The following is a 16,831-nucleotide window of genomic DNA, read 5'->3' as shown; positions in this document are numbered from 1 at the left end:
CGTCCTGACCGACGCGTACTTTCACATACCGATAGTCAAGAGACATCGAAAGTACTTGCGTTTCGCCCTCGAGGGTCGGGTGTTTCAGTACACTCGACTTCCGTTCGGCTACTCTCTGGCACCCAGGACCTTCACCAAGTGTGTGGAAGCGGCAGTGGAGCCTTTGAGAGTGAGTGGGGTAAGGATCTTGACCTATCTGGACGACTGGTTGATCCTTGCCAGGTCAGAGGCAGAAAGTTACGCTCACACACAGAAGGTGTTGAGCCATATTGCCACCCTGGGGTTCACAGTGAACCTCAGCAAGAGCGCTCTGACTCCAGCTCAACAGTTAGTTTACCTGAGGGTACTGTTGAACTCGGAGGAAGGATACGCGCGCCTCCCGGACGTGCGTATCCAGCCCATTCTCCGACTGACAACACAGTTGCTGGAAGCTCGGTGTCACGTGACAACAGCAGGCACTGTTATGTCCCTCCTGGGGCTCATGGCGGCAGCCCACACGGTTGTTCGGCTGGGCTTGCTGCACATGAGGGAGCTTCAGAGATGGTTGGTCGTCTCAAGCTAGACCTCAAGCGGGAAAGAGGTCGGAAAGTGCGCCTTCCCGCTCGGGTTTTGCAGGACATCCAGTTCTGGAACTCTCACGCCAACCTCAGGCGGAGAGTTCCATTGGGTTGCGTCCTTCGTTACACTCAAGTGTTCACAGACGCTTCCCTGACAGGTTGGGGAGGCACCTCGGGTCAGGCCTATGCCAGTGGGGTCTGGAGCAGTCCGGTGCTCAGACACATAAACTGGCTAGAGCTGAAGGCAATTCACAATGTCCTGCTTCACCTCTCTCCCCAACTGTCACAGTCCAACGTCCTAGTATTTTCAGACAGCTCCACCGCCGTGGCGTACGTAAATCGCCAAGGTGGAGTCAGATCCCCAGCCCTTCTGTGTGTGGCAAGGAAGATTTGGCTGTGGGCGGACTGTCACCTGCTTTCGCTCAGAGCCCAGCACGTCCCGGGCGAGCTGAATGCAGTAGCGGACAGACTGTCGAGGGGGGCCGTCCAGGACGAATGGGGTCTGTCCGAGGCAGTGGCAAGCGAGATCTGGTCTCGATTCGGTCACCCGGTTGCAGACCTCTTCGCCAGCAAGGAGAACTTCAAATGCCCTCTTTGGTTCTCCCTCAGGGCTTCGGACCGCCCCCCACTAGGCGTGGACGCTTTAGCCCATTCGAGGTGGCCGGTCGGTCTGCTGTTCGCCTTCCCTCCTCCGCGGCTCCTTCTCCCCCTGATTCGGAGGACGAGGCGGGGGGGGGCTGAGGTTAATTCTAGTGGCACCAGACTCCCCGGGGGCGCTCTGGTTCCCAGAGCTGGTGCGCATGGCGGTCGGGGCCCCGTGGGCCATCCCTTGGGGCCCCGCTGCCCTGTGTCAGGCGGGGGGGACACTGACAGCGCCCCCGGTGCTGGGCCGGCCTCTCAAGGTGTGGCTCCTGCACGGGACGAGCTGATCGGGACCCTGGACCCGGACGTTCTCCACACGCTGGAGAACGCCCGGGCCCCATCAACACGTAGGCTTTATGTCTCAAAGTGGGGGATATTCTCCCGCTGGTGTTCAGACAGGTCCTTGGACCCCAGCTCTTGTTTGGTCTCCGCTATCCTGTCTTTCCTGCAACATTTGCTGGATAACGGGCGGACTGTGGCGACACTGAGAGTGTTCGCATCAGCCATAGCGACGAGGCATGTCGGTTTTGAGGGTGCTTCGGTTCGCGCCCACCCTTTGGTGGCGCGTTTCCTGCGGGGTGCCTGCAGGCTTCGACCTCCTGCAAGGCCTTCCAGCCCTCAGTGGGATCTCCAGTTGGTACTGGACTCTCTCACAGGGCCGACCTTCGAGCCTCTTGACCAAGTCCCATTGGATATCTTGTCTTTCAAGGTATCGCTCCTTCTGGCACTAACAACCACGAAGAGAGCAAGTGAGCTTTGTGCCCTCTCCATTAGCCCTAAGTGTCTTTCCTTTGGCGTCGAGGAGTCTTCGGTGTCTTTGCGTCCTAACCCAGCGTTCCGCCCGAAGATTCTGAGTTCCCTGTTCCGGGCGACGACCTTCACGCTGCGGGCCTTTCACCCGCCGCCTCACTCGGACCCGGGTCAGGAGCGTCTCCACCTGTTGTGTCCAGTGAGGGCGTTGGCCTGTTACTTGCGGCGGGTGGCCGAGTTTAGGCGCTCTGATGCCCTTTTTGTCTGCCACGGTAGATGCCGGCGGGGAGAGGCTCTCTCCCCCCCAGAGGTTCTCTCATTGGGTGAGATCGGCCATTATCCGTGCCTACCGAGCAGCGGGTGGATCCGCTCCTAGCGGTCTGAGGGCACATTCCACCCGTGGCGTGGCAGCCTCAGTGGCTCTTTTGCGGGGTGTGGCAGCAGAGGATATCTGCTCTGCTGCCTCTTGGGCGTCCACGTCTACCTTCGCTAAGGCCTATCTCCTCGACATAACGGCGGGATCAGTAGCTCATACTGTCTTGAGCGCTGTTGTGCCCCCCTCAGGGCCCACGGCTCAAGTGGGATTGGACCCTGGGCCGGCGGGGCCCTAGTGATGCTGCTCCAGGAGCGGCGTCCAGCTGGGGGTACATTTATCCCGTCAGGCTTCGCCTTTTGGGTAAACCCATAGCGAAGCCGTTGGAGGGCGGAGCACCAATGAAGCAGAACCCCTGAGTTATCTATTATAACCTCAGGTTCTGCGAGTTGGTGCGAAGCCCTCCAACCTCGTCGCCCAGCGGCCGCCCTTCTCGCTGAGTTTTCAGTTGGAGAAAGTGCGGCGGGTGCTGCCCGCCTTTATAGGAAGGTACTGCCCCCTGCTGGGTGGCGAGTTCATTAAGCTTTCTCAGAGACGAGGCGGTGCCTCGGGGTAAACCCATAGCGAAGCCGTTGGAGGGCTTCGCACCAACTCGCAGAACCTGAGGTTATAATAGATAACTCAGGGGTTTTCCTCGCTGCAGGGATGGAGTGAACCACGACAGGTGATGATAGAGTGACTCGTGTGTTTATTTATTGACAATGGCTCCATCTAGTGGTGCGACTGTAGATTACAGTCAATGTTTTACAATCCAACTCTTGAACACATCACAGGAAGTAAATACCTGTTGTTTGTAATAATGGAGCCGTAAAAATGGAAAACTAATTATTTTCAATCCTGTTATATATTAGAGGCTTCAATAAGCACCACTGTTGTACGGCGTGTTCTTCTTACTCTGACATGCTGGTCATCCAAAACTAGTGATGGTGAGATGAAGCTTCATTAACAGTGTCATCATGTTTAATGCTCAGTAGGTGGCGCCTCCGTTTAAAAATGATATGAGGTTTGATCCAAGTACGTGTTTATTGTTAAATGTTTAAATATTAAATATATTTATTGAAGTTCTCAGGCTCAGCTCCAGCTAGTGTTTCCTCATCAAACACATTGAAAGTGTCAGTGCACAAGTGCAAGATTTACACTGAGAGACTGAGATCTTTCATTACAAACACATTTAAAATATAGATTAATTTAAGTGTTTTTATGATCATTTCTTCTCATGTGGAGCTTCAATCCAAGAGTTACAGACGAGCAGTCTGGAGGTATTTGGATGTTTTCAAGTGTCTTTTTGGACGAAGATGAAGACGAAGACAACTGAGCTCCAGTTGCTACATTAACATTCATTTTTGTCTATAACTCTAAAAAGAACACATTACTCTCAAAATAATCCCAATCCTTAGTCAACATGAGGGCGAGTAGAACATGAGTTTGAATTTTGCGTTTATTATTACTTCAGACGTGTGAAAAGACAACAAAAGACTTAAAACATCACATGATTCCAGAACTGTTGTAATAGTTTTATTTGACCTACTATTACATGATTGAGTAAATAATGTTGAATACATTCAACTGTTACTTTAACACACTTTCATTTGCAGTTAATGAAGGAAGAAAAACTCTCTAAACTGGATCAAGATTGTCTCACGATACATTTGTCAAAGTGTAGATTCACTTGTCGATTATAACATAAATGATCAGTTTATAAAATATAATATAGTGTGATTTTGAGAATATTGTGCAAATAACTGTATGTTTTGAAGCTGTTTGACTAGAGGATTGAATTTGTTGATCTTTTTTAATTGATGTTTCTCTCGCTCTGTTCCTCTGATGACATCATTTCTAGGCGACAGATGAGATGAAGTCAATCTGTCACGATCATGTTTAGCTACTGTTGAGAAGTACAGTTTGAAAAAATAACCATTAAACCACTTACTTTCAGAGTAAAAGAGGTTTAACTAGAGAACGATCATAAAAGTCACAAACAAACGTGAAACAAATCCAGCAGGTATATTAGGAAACATTTTACTTATAACATATTTTCTTGTGTTTCTTCTGAGAGTCACTCTGATAGTCTCACTTCCTCTCCACCTCCAGTCGCAGCTTTTCAAATCTGTCAGGATGATCCAGATAATCCTGATCCTCCATCAAGTTCCTGTTGTCGTTGGACAGTAGGAGGCGCTGCTGTGTGTGAGTCCAGTGAGAGTGAAGACTGAGAGAAGAAGAGACATGAGGTGATGATGGTGGAAGAACGTTGTCTTGACGATCATATACTGATCCAAACTGAGACGAGTCAATGTTCTGTCAACATTCTTCTGAGAACTTGAGAGAAGAACCATGTGACTGAAACATCCCAGAATCATCTTGAATGTCAGATTTGAAGATGAAGTCAGCAGCTAAACTAGCATGTAGCTAACATGAGTCTAGTCTAGTTGTGATGAAGATGTTCAAGTGAACACATGATTCAATATGAAGTGATTCATGTGTGAAATGATGTTTAAAGTGACTCAACATTGTGAGTTGATGATCAAACTCACGTCTGATTTCAAATATTTGACAGAAATATTTCTTTGTTCTCCACTGACAGTCAAACTGAAACAATGTTGATGTTGAAGCTCCTGAAGAGTTTTGAGCTGAAGGACTTGAAGATTTGGAATCAGAGCTTCACTTGATACTGTAACTGTGAGTCTTTAACATCTGCACGTTTGTTCTGGAATCTTCTTCATCAAGTCCATGTCCACAAAGACCTTCAACTGCTGTGTCAGCAGATGAGCTTTGATGTTGAAGTCAATCAATGGAATCAAACTTACCATTCATGGATGAAGGTCTAACATCTCTGGTCCACAGTCATCCAGCCTGGAGGAAGAAAGAGTCAGAAGATCAGATTCATTTGATTCAGATGTTTCATGAATATTGTTTCATTCTCAGTGGACGACTCAGTCATGACTGTTGATGACAACAAAGATGGATCTATAAACAGGCTGCTCAGTCTCAACTGTCTCCTTCATGCTTCCACTGGTATCCAGCAGGAGAACATGGAGGAACTCAGAGTTTGGATTCGTGTGCTCAGTTCAGATGAAGATTCTGAGCATCAAATGTTCAGTCTGAAGATCTTTGGAGTTCAGTCAGTGAGTTCTGCTGCTCTGTTCATACCTGAGAGTCTCCAGTCTCCAGTCTGGACTCTTCAGTCCAGCAGACAGCAGCTCCAGTCCTGGTCCTCCTGGATGATTCCCGCTCAGGTCCAGTTCTCTCAGGTGGGATGGGTTCAATGTCAGAGCTGAGGCCAGAGAAGAACAACCTCTCTCTGAGATCTGACACCCTGACAGACTGAAATGAAGGAGAAACACTTTTAGAAACTTATCAGAACCAAGAGAAGATGATGTTCTGACCTGAGAGTCTCCAGGTGACAGTGTGGACTCTTCAGTCCAGCAGACAGCAGCTCCACTCCTGGATCCTGCAGCTTGTTGTGACTCAGGTCCAGTAGAGTCAGACTAGAGGACGGAGAGCTGAGGACTGAGGACAGAAGTGAACAACTTCTCTCTGACAGTCCACAGTAGATCAGCCTGTGAAAGACGAGTTTCATCAACAAGTGACTTTTTCAAATTTCTATTTGTCAAGAATTGAAAGAGTTTATTTAAAGACAAACTCAACTATTTCCATTGATAAGATCTTCAGTTGTGGTTTGTTGTCTGCTTCCTCTCTAATATAGTTCAGTCAAAGTTTCTTTCAAACCTTTGATACCAACTATTGACACGTCATTGATTCATGCTGGACTTTTGAACATCAACAAGTGTTTGATTGAATGTGTTCATGTTATGGTTGATTTGATGTTGATGGACCAGATGAAGAGAAACTATGGAAGTATATCAGTTCCATCACAATATTGAATGGTTTCAACCTTTCAAATGTTGAATTACTTTTTTGAATAATTGAAGATTAAATAATTAAATGCTTTGTATATTAAATGTTTTATTAATTTAATTGAATAATAAAAACAATATTTTTTAATTGAGTTAAGTTTTTTTTCAACCATATAGTTTAATATTGTTATCAACAAGTATCCTTTTAAATTCATTATAAAAATGTCAAAGCGTTTAAAATCCAATATAAATTTTAACCCTGGAGTTTTGAAGAGTTAAAAAACATTTATATTTTAACGTTGTAGTTTTGAAGAGGTAAAAAATATTTATATTTTAATGTTGTAGTTTTGAAGAGATAAAAAATATTTATATTTTAATGTTGTAGTTTTTTTGTACCTCTTCAAAACTATAACATTAAAAATTGTTGCCCAAATGTGTAAAATGTTGTTTTTTGAAGGCTCGAAAAAGTTGTAAAATATAAATATTTGGTTCCTCTTCTTAATGTTGGAGTTTTGAAGAGGTAAACAAAAAAAATATTAACGTCTGAGTTTTGAAGAGGTAAAAAATATTTTTATTTTAACGTTGTAGATTTGAAGAGGTAAAAAATATATATATATATATATATATATATATATATATATATATATATATATATATATATATATATATATATATATATATATATATTTAAATGTTGTAGTTTTGAAGAGGTGAAAAAAAATAAAAAAAATAATGATGTTTTAAAGTTGTATTTTTATTTTATTTTTTTCATTTTTTACCTCTTCAAAACTACAACATTAATATATATATATATATATATATATTTTTTTTTACCTCTTCAAATCTACAACGTTAAAATATAAATATTTTTTAACTCTTTTTTTTACCTCTTCAAAACACAGACATTATAAAAATGCTGGTATGGAATTATAAATTAAAAAATCGAGATTCAATATTTTTAACAAGTATCATTTTAAATTTATTTTTTAAACGTGTTTAAAATCCAATATATAATATATATATATTAAACTCTATGTCTAATTTTTTTTCCATTATTCAATGAAAACAAAACCAACCTTTCAATATTTAAATTATTGAATTAAATTTTTCAGAAAATAATTCTATGGTTAAAAAAAATACAACAATCAATAAAATGAAATGTTAAATTCAATCCTTCAATTCTCTGATGACACTGATCTACTTGCATAAGAAACAAAGCAAATGTTTTTCAATATTCAGTTCATGAGCTGAAAATAGATTCAACTGCTCCAACAGGAAGTGACATTTATCAACTCGTCATATTCAAAGTAGGAAATCGACACTTTTCTCTCTTAATGTTTGACCTTGAAAATGTTGAAAACCATGATCATCTTAATGAGACTGATTGTTGCAACAGTCACATGTCAGGAGAATGATCACAGATACCATCAGCACAATGGATTCAACAAGAAATGGAGACACATGTGTTCAGTGTGAAGTGAAGTAGTTGTAGATGAGCCTCACAAATCATTGGAGAAAGACATTTCTTACCAACATGTTAGTTTTCACACCCGTATATAACCTGAGCACAAATATTGATATTTTCTTACAACACACTTGGTTGTCACGTCAATACTTCATCTCTCCTGTCCTGTTTGTGGGGGCGCTAATCCTCTAAATGAGGGTGAAGAAGTCGTAACCAGCGGCTGATGAAGATGACGAGTTAACAATAGTGTCAGTACACGATGAGGGCAGCCTACACTGTACAAAAACAAAGAACTCACCACACATGGATTTCCTAAATGTTACAAAATAAAATGTTCATATCTGGATCTACTACCTGAAAGAATCAATAATCAAACAGAAATATCTTCTTCACATTTGAAGTTAATCTTACAGCAAATGACATCAACTTTCATTGATCTCTTTACATCCACCACACATGATGACTTTAACCACGTCTTTAAAATGATCATCAATATATGATTTGACTGTTAACTGATGCTTTTACAAAACTATACTTTTTATACGTGAGTGTCAGTGAAATTAAGTTATTTATAATCGTATTATTGATCTTTATTTTATAATGATTTTATTCACACAGTTGCAACAATAAATTCAAGTAAAAACAGTCATTTATTGTAAACAATTGACTTTGAAATGACTCGTTAATGTGGTTCAGTTCGTCAAAGTCACCACTCTGAGTGTTTTCTCTTTCACAAGACAAATATATTTATGATTCCTTTAATAATGCTGACGTGTACAAAATACTTATTAAGTGAACAAAGATCTGGTGTTTTTTTGTTTATGTTTTAAGTCTCCGTTGATGGTTGTTTTGACTCTGTTGGTTTGGACTGTTGCTGAATGAATTGGAGTCTCAGTAAAAGACATGACAAACAAAACTTATTGGCTTCAATGAACATTTATGAACATATTTAGCTTCAAAAGAAGCTTAAAGTAAGTAAATAGTTTTTTTTCATTAAAGAAACTTCAAGATAAATTGAAGAAAAATGTAAGAATGATGCGATTAGTCGACTTAATTGTTGAATATTTGGTGAGCAGTCGACTGTTAAAATAGTCGTAGACCTCATGAACAACAGATGAACCATAAGAGAAGAACAGAGACAACAACGGTGGAAAAAACAAACAATGAAAACAAATCAAAGACAAACCTCAAGATTCCACTCTAAAGTGTTTTGTCTTTTACGAGACAGATGACGCGAGAACACTGGATAAAGAATATGAAGGACTGTTGTTTTGATTATTATTCATTTTCATTTAAAGTTGACGCTTGTTTATCATTACAATGATTTATTAAGATGATATTTTTATAAACTACGTAACATCTTTTCCTGCTACACAAACATACAAATGTATCTATGAGCTGCTTCACTGAAGAACAAAGTGATGACAGACTTTGACTCGTGTTTCCACCTCTGACTTTACATTTGAGCTTTGATGATGTAGAAAAGATGATGTTCTGACCTGAGAGTCTCCAGGTGACAGTGTGGACTCTTCAGTCCAGCAGACAGCAGCTCCACTCCTGGATCCTGCAGGTTCCAGTTGAGACTCAGGTCCAGTAGAGTCAGACTAGAGGACGGAGAGCTGAGGACTGAGGACAGAAGTGAACAACTTCTCTCTGACAGGAAACAACTGATCAGCCTGTGAAAGAGACGAGTTTCATCAACAAGTGACTTTTTCAATTCTTTATTTAAAAACAATCAACTATTTACTTTCATAAGATCATGGTCACATGTTTGTTTGAATATTTATCAGGTTGGTATAAATGAGGGTGAAATGTTGAACATGACGACAGAAACACAAACATGAAGAAGGAGTAACAACAATGTTGAGGTTGTGGTTTGTTGTTAAATATTTACTTTAGAAAAACAGACTTTCCTACAAACTAGTGAGACATCATTGATTTATGCTGAATTGTTGGAACATGAACAAGTATTTCAGTGAATGTTTTCATGTGATCAACTTGATCTTGATTAATCAAATTAAATTAAATAAAGTGTTTTTCAACATTCAGTTCATGAGCTGAAAATAAATAATACTTCAACAGGAAGTGACATTTATCAACACATCGTCTGCGAACAAGGAAATCTGGCTCAGTTGCTTCATCAACCAGGAAACAAGAGCTGAGACGACACTCGTCTAGTTTCTCTCCAGATATTAGAAACATGACATTTATTTCTATCTTCATTTCTCCTGAGAGACAAGAAACCAGATGAACTGTGGACCAGACATGAAGAGAGAAGATGATGTTCTGACCTGAGAGTCTCCAGGTGACAGTGTGGACTCTTCAGTCCAGCAGACAGCAGCTCCACTCCTGGATCCTGCAGGTCTAAGTTGTTACTCAGGTCCAGTAGAGTCAGACTAGAGGACGGAGAGCTGAGGACTGAGGACAGAAGTGAACAACTTCTCTCTGACAGTCGACACCAGCTCAGCCTGTGAAAGAGACGAGTTTCATCAACAAGTGACTTTTTCAATTTTCTATTTGTCAAGAATTGAAAGAGTTTATTTAAAGACAAACTCAACTATTTCCATTGATAAGATCTTCAGTTGTGGTTTGTTGTCTGCTTCCTCTCTAATATAGTTCAGTCAAAGTTTCTTTCAAACCTTTGATACCAACTATTGACACGTCATTGATTCATGCTGGACTTTTGAACATCAACAAGTGTTTGATTGAATGTGTTCATGTTATGGTTGATTTGATGTTGATGGACCAGATGAAGAGAAACTATGGAAGTATATCAGTTCCATCACAATATTGAATGGTTTCAACCTTTCAAATGTTGAATTACTTTTTTGAATAATTGAAGATTAAATAATTAAATGCTTTGTATATTAAAGGTTTTATTAATTTAATTGAATAATAAAAACAATATTTTTTAATTGAGTTAAGTTTTTTTTCAACCATATAGTTTAATATTGTTGTCAACAAGTATCCTTTTAAATTCATTATAAAAATGTCAAAGTGTTTAAAATCCAATAGAAATTTTAACCCTGGAGTTTTGAAGAGGTAAAAAATATTTATATTTTAATGTAGTTTTGAAGAGGTAAAAAAAAAAAAATAATAATAATATTATTTTAATGTTGTAGTTTTAAAGAGATACAAAATATTTATATTTTAATGTTGTAGTTTTGAAGAGTTAAAAAACATTTATATTTTAATGTTGTAGTTTTGAAGAGTTAAACAATATTTATATTTTAATGTTGTAGTTTTGAAGAGTTAAAAAATATTTATATTTTAATGTTGTAGTTTTGAAGAGGTAAAAAATATTTATATTTTAATGTTGTAGTTTTGAAGAGTTAAAAAATATTTATATTTTAATGTTGTAGTTTTGAAGAGGTAAAAAATATTTATATTTTAATGTTGTAGTTTTTTTGTACCTCTTGAAAACTATAACATTAAAAAATTGTTGCCCAAATGTGTAAAATGTTGTTTTTTGAAGGCTCAAAAAAGTTGTAAAATATAAATATTTTTTACCTCTTCTTAATGTTGGAGTTTTGAAGAGGTAAAAAAAATAATAATAATAATAATATTTTAAAGTTGTATTTTTATTTTATTTTATTTTATTTTACGTCTTCAAAACTACAACATTAAAATATATATATATATATATATATATATATATATATATTTTAAATAAAAAAAATATATATATATATATATATATATATATATATATATATATATATATATATATATTAACTCTTCAAATCTACAACATTAAAATATAAATATTTTTTACCTCTTTTTTTTACCTCTTCAAAACACAGACATTATAAAAATGCTGGTATGGAATCATAAATTAAAAAAATGGAGATTCAATATTTTTAACAAGTATCCTTTTACATTATTTTTTTAAACGTGTATAAAATCCAATATATAATATATATATTAAACTATATGTCTAAAAAAAATTTCCATTATTCAATGAAAACAAAACCGACCTTTCAATATTTAAATTATTGAATTAAATTATTAAAAAAATAATTCTAAGGTTAAAAAAACAACAACATTTCAATAAAATTAAATGTTAAATTCAATCCTTCAATTCTCTGATGACACTGATCTACTTGCATAAGAAACAAAGCAAATGTTTTTCAATATTCAGTTCATGAGCTGAAAATAGATTCAACTGCTCCAACAGGAAGTGACATTTATACTGACGTGTACAAAATACTTATTACGTGAACAAAGATCTGCTGTTTTTTTGTTTATGTTTTAAGTCTCCGTTGATGGTTGTTTTGACTCTGTTGGTTTGGACTGTTGCTGAATGAATTGGAGTCTCAGTAAAAGACATGACAAACAAAACTTATTGGCTTCAATGAACATTTATGAACATATTTAGCTTCAAAAGAAGCTTAAAGTAAGTAAAGTAGTTTTGTTTCATTAAAGAAACTTCATGATAAATTGAAGAAAAATGTAAGAATGATGCGATTAGTCGACTTAATGGTTGAATATTTGGTGAGCAGTCGACTGTTAAAATAGTCGTAGACCTCATGAACAACAGATGAACCATAAGAGAAGAACAGAGACAACAACGGTGGAAAAAACAAACAATGAAAACAAATCAAAGACAAACCTCAAGATTCCACTCTAAAGTGTTTTGTCTTCTACGAGACAGATGACGCGAGAACACTGGATAAAGAATATGAAGGACTGTTGTTTTGATTATTATTCATTTTCATTTAAAGTTGACGCTTGTTTGTTTATCATTACAATGATTTATTAAGATGATATTTTTTATAAACTACGTAACATCTTTACCTGCTACACAAACATACAAATGTATCTATGAGCTGCTTCACTGAAGAACAAAGTGATGACAGACTTTGACTCGTGTTTCCACCTCTGACTTTACATTTGAGCTTTGATGATGTAGAAAAGATGATGTTCTGACCTGAGAGTCTCCAGGTGACAGTGTGGACTCTTCAGTCCAGCAGACAGCAGCTCCACTCCTGGATCCTGCAGCTTGTTGTCACTCAGGTCCAGTAGAGTCAGACTAGAGGACGGAGAGCTGAGGACTGAGGACAGAAGTGAACAACTTCTCTCTGACAGTCGACATCTGTTCAGCCTGTGAAAGAGACGAGTTTCATCAACAAGTGACTTTTTCAATTTTCTATTTGACAAGAATTGAAAGAGTTTATTTATAGTTTAATATTATTATTTTAGTAATAAATAAAATGAAAAAAATTCAAGATTCAATATTTTTAACAAGTGGCTTTTTTAATTTAATATACAAATGTGAAAGTGTTTAAAATCCAATATATAATATATATTCAAATTATTTAATAAAATGATTCAGAAAATATTTCTATGGTTAAAAAAATAGAACATTTTAATAAAATTAAATGTTAAATTCAATCCTTCAATTCTCTGATGACACTGATCTACTTGCATAAGAAACAAAGCAAATGTTTTTCAATATTCAGTTCATGAGCTGAAAATAGATTCAACTGCTCCAACAGGAAGTGACATTTATGAAATTATTTTGCTTAAAAAGAATCTTAAAGTAATACCTAACATGAATATTTTAAATTAAATACATGCAGTCGGACAAAGAGGACTATGAAGACGAACCCCTTTGATTTTATTATTTATTTTTATAGAACACATTTCCTGAGAAAAAGACAAGAGTTGACCTTTTGTATGAAACAGTAAAGTTAAATAAAGCTGCATTTTTATTGATGTAACCTTCGTGGTTTTGTTTCATTCAAGAAACTTCATGTGAATTTAAGATGAAGATTTTGTAGAAATCAGGCTCAGAGCTGCTGTGAAGGTCACACATGCTAACTTAAGTTTATTTTCTATAAATAAATGTTGCGTACACATTCATTTGTGTATACGCAGTATAATTAATGAGGCCACATGTTTTTCAATTCTCTATTTGACAAGACTGAACTAGTTACATCATAAAATCACATATTGTATGAATATTTGAGGAAGGTTTGTCTAAATTAGGATCAGTTTGTTAAACACGATGACAAACACAACAATCATCAAAGAGTAAATCAAACATTCATGTTTAGTTCATATCATCAGAAATGTTTGAACAACTTACAGAACTTTGTTTGCGGCTTGAACCACCGGCAGAAGCCTCTCAAGAACCTTCTGTGAACCATATCTTGAGTATTTCTTCAGGTCAAACTCGTCCAGATGTTCCTCTGAGGACAGTAAGATGAAGGCCAGGGCCGACCATTGAGCAGAAGACATTCGATCAGAGAGACGTCCTGATCTCATCTTCTGTTGGACCTCCTCCACCAGAGAAGTGTCCTTCACTTCATTCAGACAGTGGAATAGGTTGATGATTCTCTCTGGAGACACATTCTTCTTACTTATCTTCTCCTTGATGAGCTCTGCTGTGTTGTGATTGGTCCAGGAGCTACTTCCTGTATGTGTCAACAAACCTGGAAGGAGACTCTGGCTGGTCTGCAGAGAAAGACCCAGAAGGAAGCGCAGGAACAAGTCCAGATGTCCATTTGGACTTTTTAGAGTCTCATCTATTGCTGTCTGGTAGAACCTTTCTGTTTGACTTTTGTTTTTCAACAATCTTGAAGATTTGGATGTTAGTTTTGATTCCATCAGGTTGACTCCAGAGTTGATGAAGGTCTGGTGGACGTGAAGAGCAGCCAGAAACTCCTGAACACTCAGGTGGATGAAGCAGAACACCTTGTCCTGGTACAGTCCTCTCTCCTCTCTGAAGATCTGAGTGAACACTCCTGAGTAAACTGAAGCTGCTGAGATGTTGATGTCACACTCTGTGAGGTCTGACTTATAGAAGATCAAGTTTCCTCTCTGCAGATGCTCAAAAGCCAGTTTTCCCAGAGACTTTATCATCTTCCTGCTCTTATGATCAGAAACTGTGTCAGTCCCAGATCCTCCGTCGAACTTCAGCTTCTTGACTTTCAACTGAACCACCAGGAAGTAGATGAACATCTCAGTCAGGGTCTTGGGCAGCTGTCCTGTCTCTGTGCTCTTCAACATGTCCAGAACTGTGGCAGTGATCCAGCAGAAGATCGGGATGTGACACATGATGTAGATGCTTCGTGACCTCCTGATGTGAGACATGATGCTGCTGGTCTGCTCCTCATCTCTGAACCTCTTCCTGAAGTACTCCTCCTTCTGGAGGTCATTGAACCCTCTGACCTCTGTCACCATGTCCACACACTCAGGGGGGATCTGATTGGCTGCTGCAGGTCGTGTGGTGATCCAGAGACGCGCTGAGGGAAGAAGATCCCCCCTGATGAGGTTTGTCAGCAGGACGTCTACTGAGGTGGACTCTGTAGCTTCTATCAGGCGCCGACTGTTGAGGAAGTCCAGAGGGAGTCGACACTCGTCCAGACCATCAAAGATGAACAGAACCTGGAGTCCTTCAAAGCTGCTGAGTCTGGATTCTCTGGTTTCAGGAAAGAAAAGATGAACAAGTTCCATCAAACTCAACTTCTTCTCTTTCAGCAGGTTCAGCTCTCTGAAGGTGAAAGGAAAGATGAAGTGGAAGTTCTGGTGGGCTTTGTCTTCAGCCCAGTCCAGAGTGACCTTCTGTGTCAGGAGGGTCTTCCCAATGCCAGCCACGCCCTTCGTCAGCAGTGTTCTGATTGGTCGTTCTCTGTCAGGTGAGGCTTTAAAGAGGTCTTCTTGTCTGATGGTGGTTTCTGGTCTGGTCTGGTTCCTGGTGGCTGCTTCGATCTGTCGGACCTCATGCTCCTGGTTGACCTGGTCTGTGCCACCCTCAGTGATGTAAAGCTCAGTGAAGATCTCATTCAGAGGAGCAGAGTTTCCTGCTTTAGCGACCCCCTCAGACACACTGTGGAACTTCTTCTGCAGGCTCCTCTTCAGTCGTCCTCCACACTCTGAAGCAAGACTTCCTGAATGAAGACATAAGTCACACGAGTCAGAAGATTGTAGAAGGTGAAAATGGAGTAAAATCTTCAGATCTGATGCAAGTGTTCTTCATCTTCATCATGTTTGTTCACATTCACGTTCTTACTGCTCCACAGATGCTCGGCCAGATCCTCCTCCTCCATGTCCTTCAGGAGATGAACTGTGATCTTCAGGAATTCTTCTCTGATGCTTCTCCACTTCTCATCTTCCTCCTCAGTCTGTGGAGTCTCTGGACTCACAAACCTCCAGACTCTCTTCAGCTCCTTCTGCATATAGTTGTAGAAGTTTCTCTCCAGTGACTGGAACAGAATCACAGAGAAGAAAGTCAGAGTGATAGTGGATCATCTCAAGAACCACAAAGACCAGAAGCTTTAACTTGGATTCAGATGAAGGATGATGAATAGAAGGAACCTCTAGGATGAGGACCTCCTCTAGTTTATGAACATACCAGCCATTTGATTTCCAGTTGTGAGGGATGTTGCTGACAAATGAGAAGCTCTGAGTTCTGATGGTCCATTCTGAGAAGAAGAGATGAAATCAGACTGTAAATAAACTCTTGTCGTGTTGAAGGTTCTGATCAAAAGCAAACTAGAAGGTTCCTTTTAAAACCCACTTTCATCTCCATTAGAACTTACATTTTGTCAAGCTAAGATGTTTATTTTAAATATAATTTTATAAAAATGAGTATTCTTGGTCTTATTATTGAAAGACAACTCTGATCAACTCTCATCTGTTTCTATCCTGGTATTCACCAGCTGAACCACTAGATGTCCTCACACTGCTGCACATGTCCACCTCTGCACTACAACTGTGAAAGCAACGTTTGAGGTTTTTAATTGTGTCTTTATCTCCCCCTGCTGGTGATGTGAGTGAAGTGAAGTTCTTTGGTTTAATGTGTGTATGAACCTGGTAGACTCACACTTGTTCACTCTCACCTCACACCTGGAGACTCTTCACTTCCTCTGAAGTCAATTACTCTCCTCATTGAATGATCACTCTTCAGAGACACACAGCTGGGTTCTGGTCCAGATCTTGGTCCAGGTCCAGCAGGTTCTTGCTGCTGCTTTGATCTTGAACACAGAAGTAGAATGAGTGAGAATGAAGACATGGAGGACAATCTTGGAGGTCCTTGTCTCACCTCTGAGTGCTGGTCTGTTCATCGTGCTCCTCACACTGAGGGTATTTAAAGGAGTCTCTGTCCTCACCATGAGTCTCAGCAGAGTCTTCACCTTCACACAAACACACTCATGACATTCTTGTCAACATCAAAAGTTGTTGT

At 39.2% G+C, this 16,831-nt stretch overlaps 2 protein-coding genes across 2 annotated transcripts in view; both read right to left on the bottom strand.

The window, feature by feature from the left end:
• Window positions 1-5,510: 5,510 nt before the first annotated feature.
• Window positions 5,511-16,831, bottom strand: part of LOC148085133 (uncharacterized) — a 523,722-nt gene continuing 512,401 nt past the window's right edge. The window contains exons 12-13 of the mRNA XM_087783290.1: window positions 9,141-9,317; window positions 5,511-5,879 (exon numbers count right to left, since the gene is read on the bottom strand). Of these exons, the coding sequence (XP_087639416.1) occupies window positions 5,666-5,879; window positions 9,141-9,317 (391 nt within the window). The 3' untranslated portion in view covers window positions 5,511-5,665. The remainder of the gene's footprint in view (window positions 5,880-9,140; window positions 9,318-16,831) is intronic.
• On the bottom strand, window positions 12,529-15,558 carry LOC148085147 (NLR family CARD domain-containing protein 3-like; the record flags this gene model as incomplete). The annotated part of the gene is made up of 2 exons (XM_087785519.1): window positions 12,529-12,745; window positions 13,733-15,558. Coding segments are annotated over 2 exons (2,043 nt in total), but the record flags the coding sequence as incomplete, so codon positions are not given.

Source organism: Callionymus lyra, chromosome 2 (genome assembly GCF_982586985.1).
Source record: "Callionymus lyra chromosome 2, fCalLyr1.hap1.1, whole genome shotgun sequence".
NCBI lineage: Eukaryota > Metazoa > Chordata > Actinopteri > Syngnathiformes > Callionymidae > Callionymus > Callionymus lyra.
This window is presented reverse-complemented; position numbering and strand designations above follow the sequence as displayed.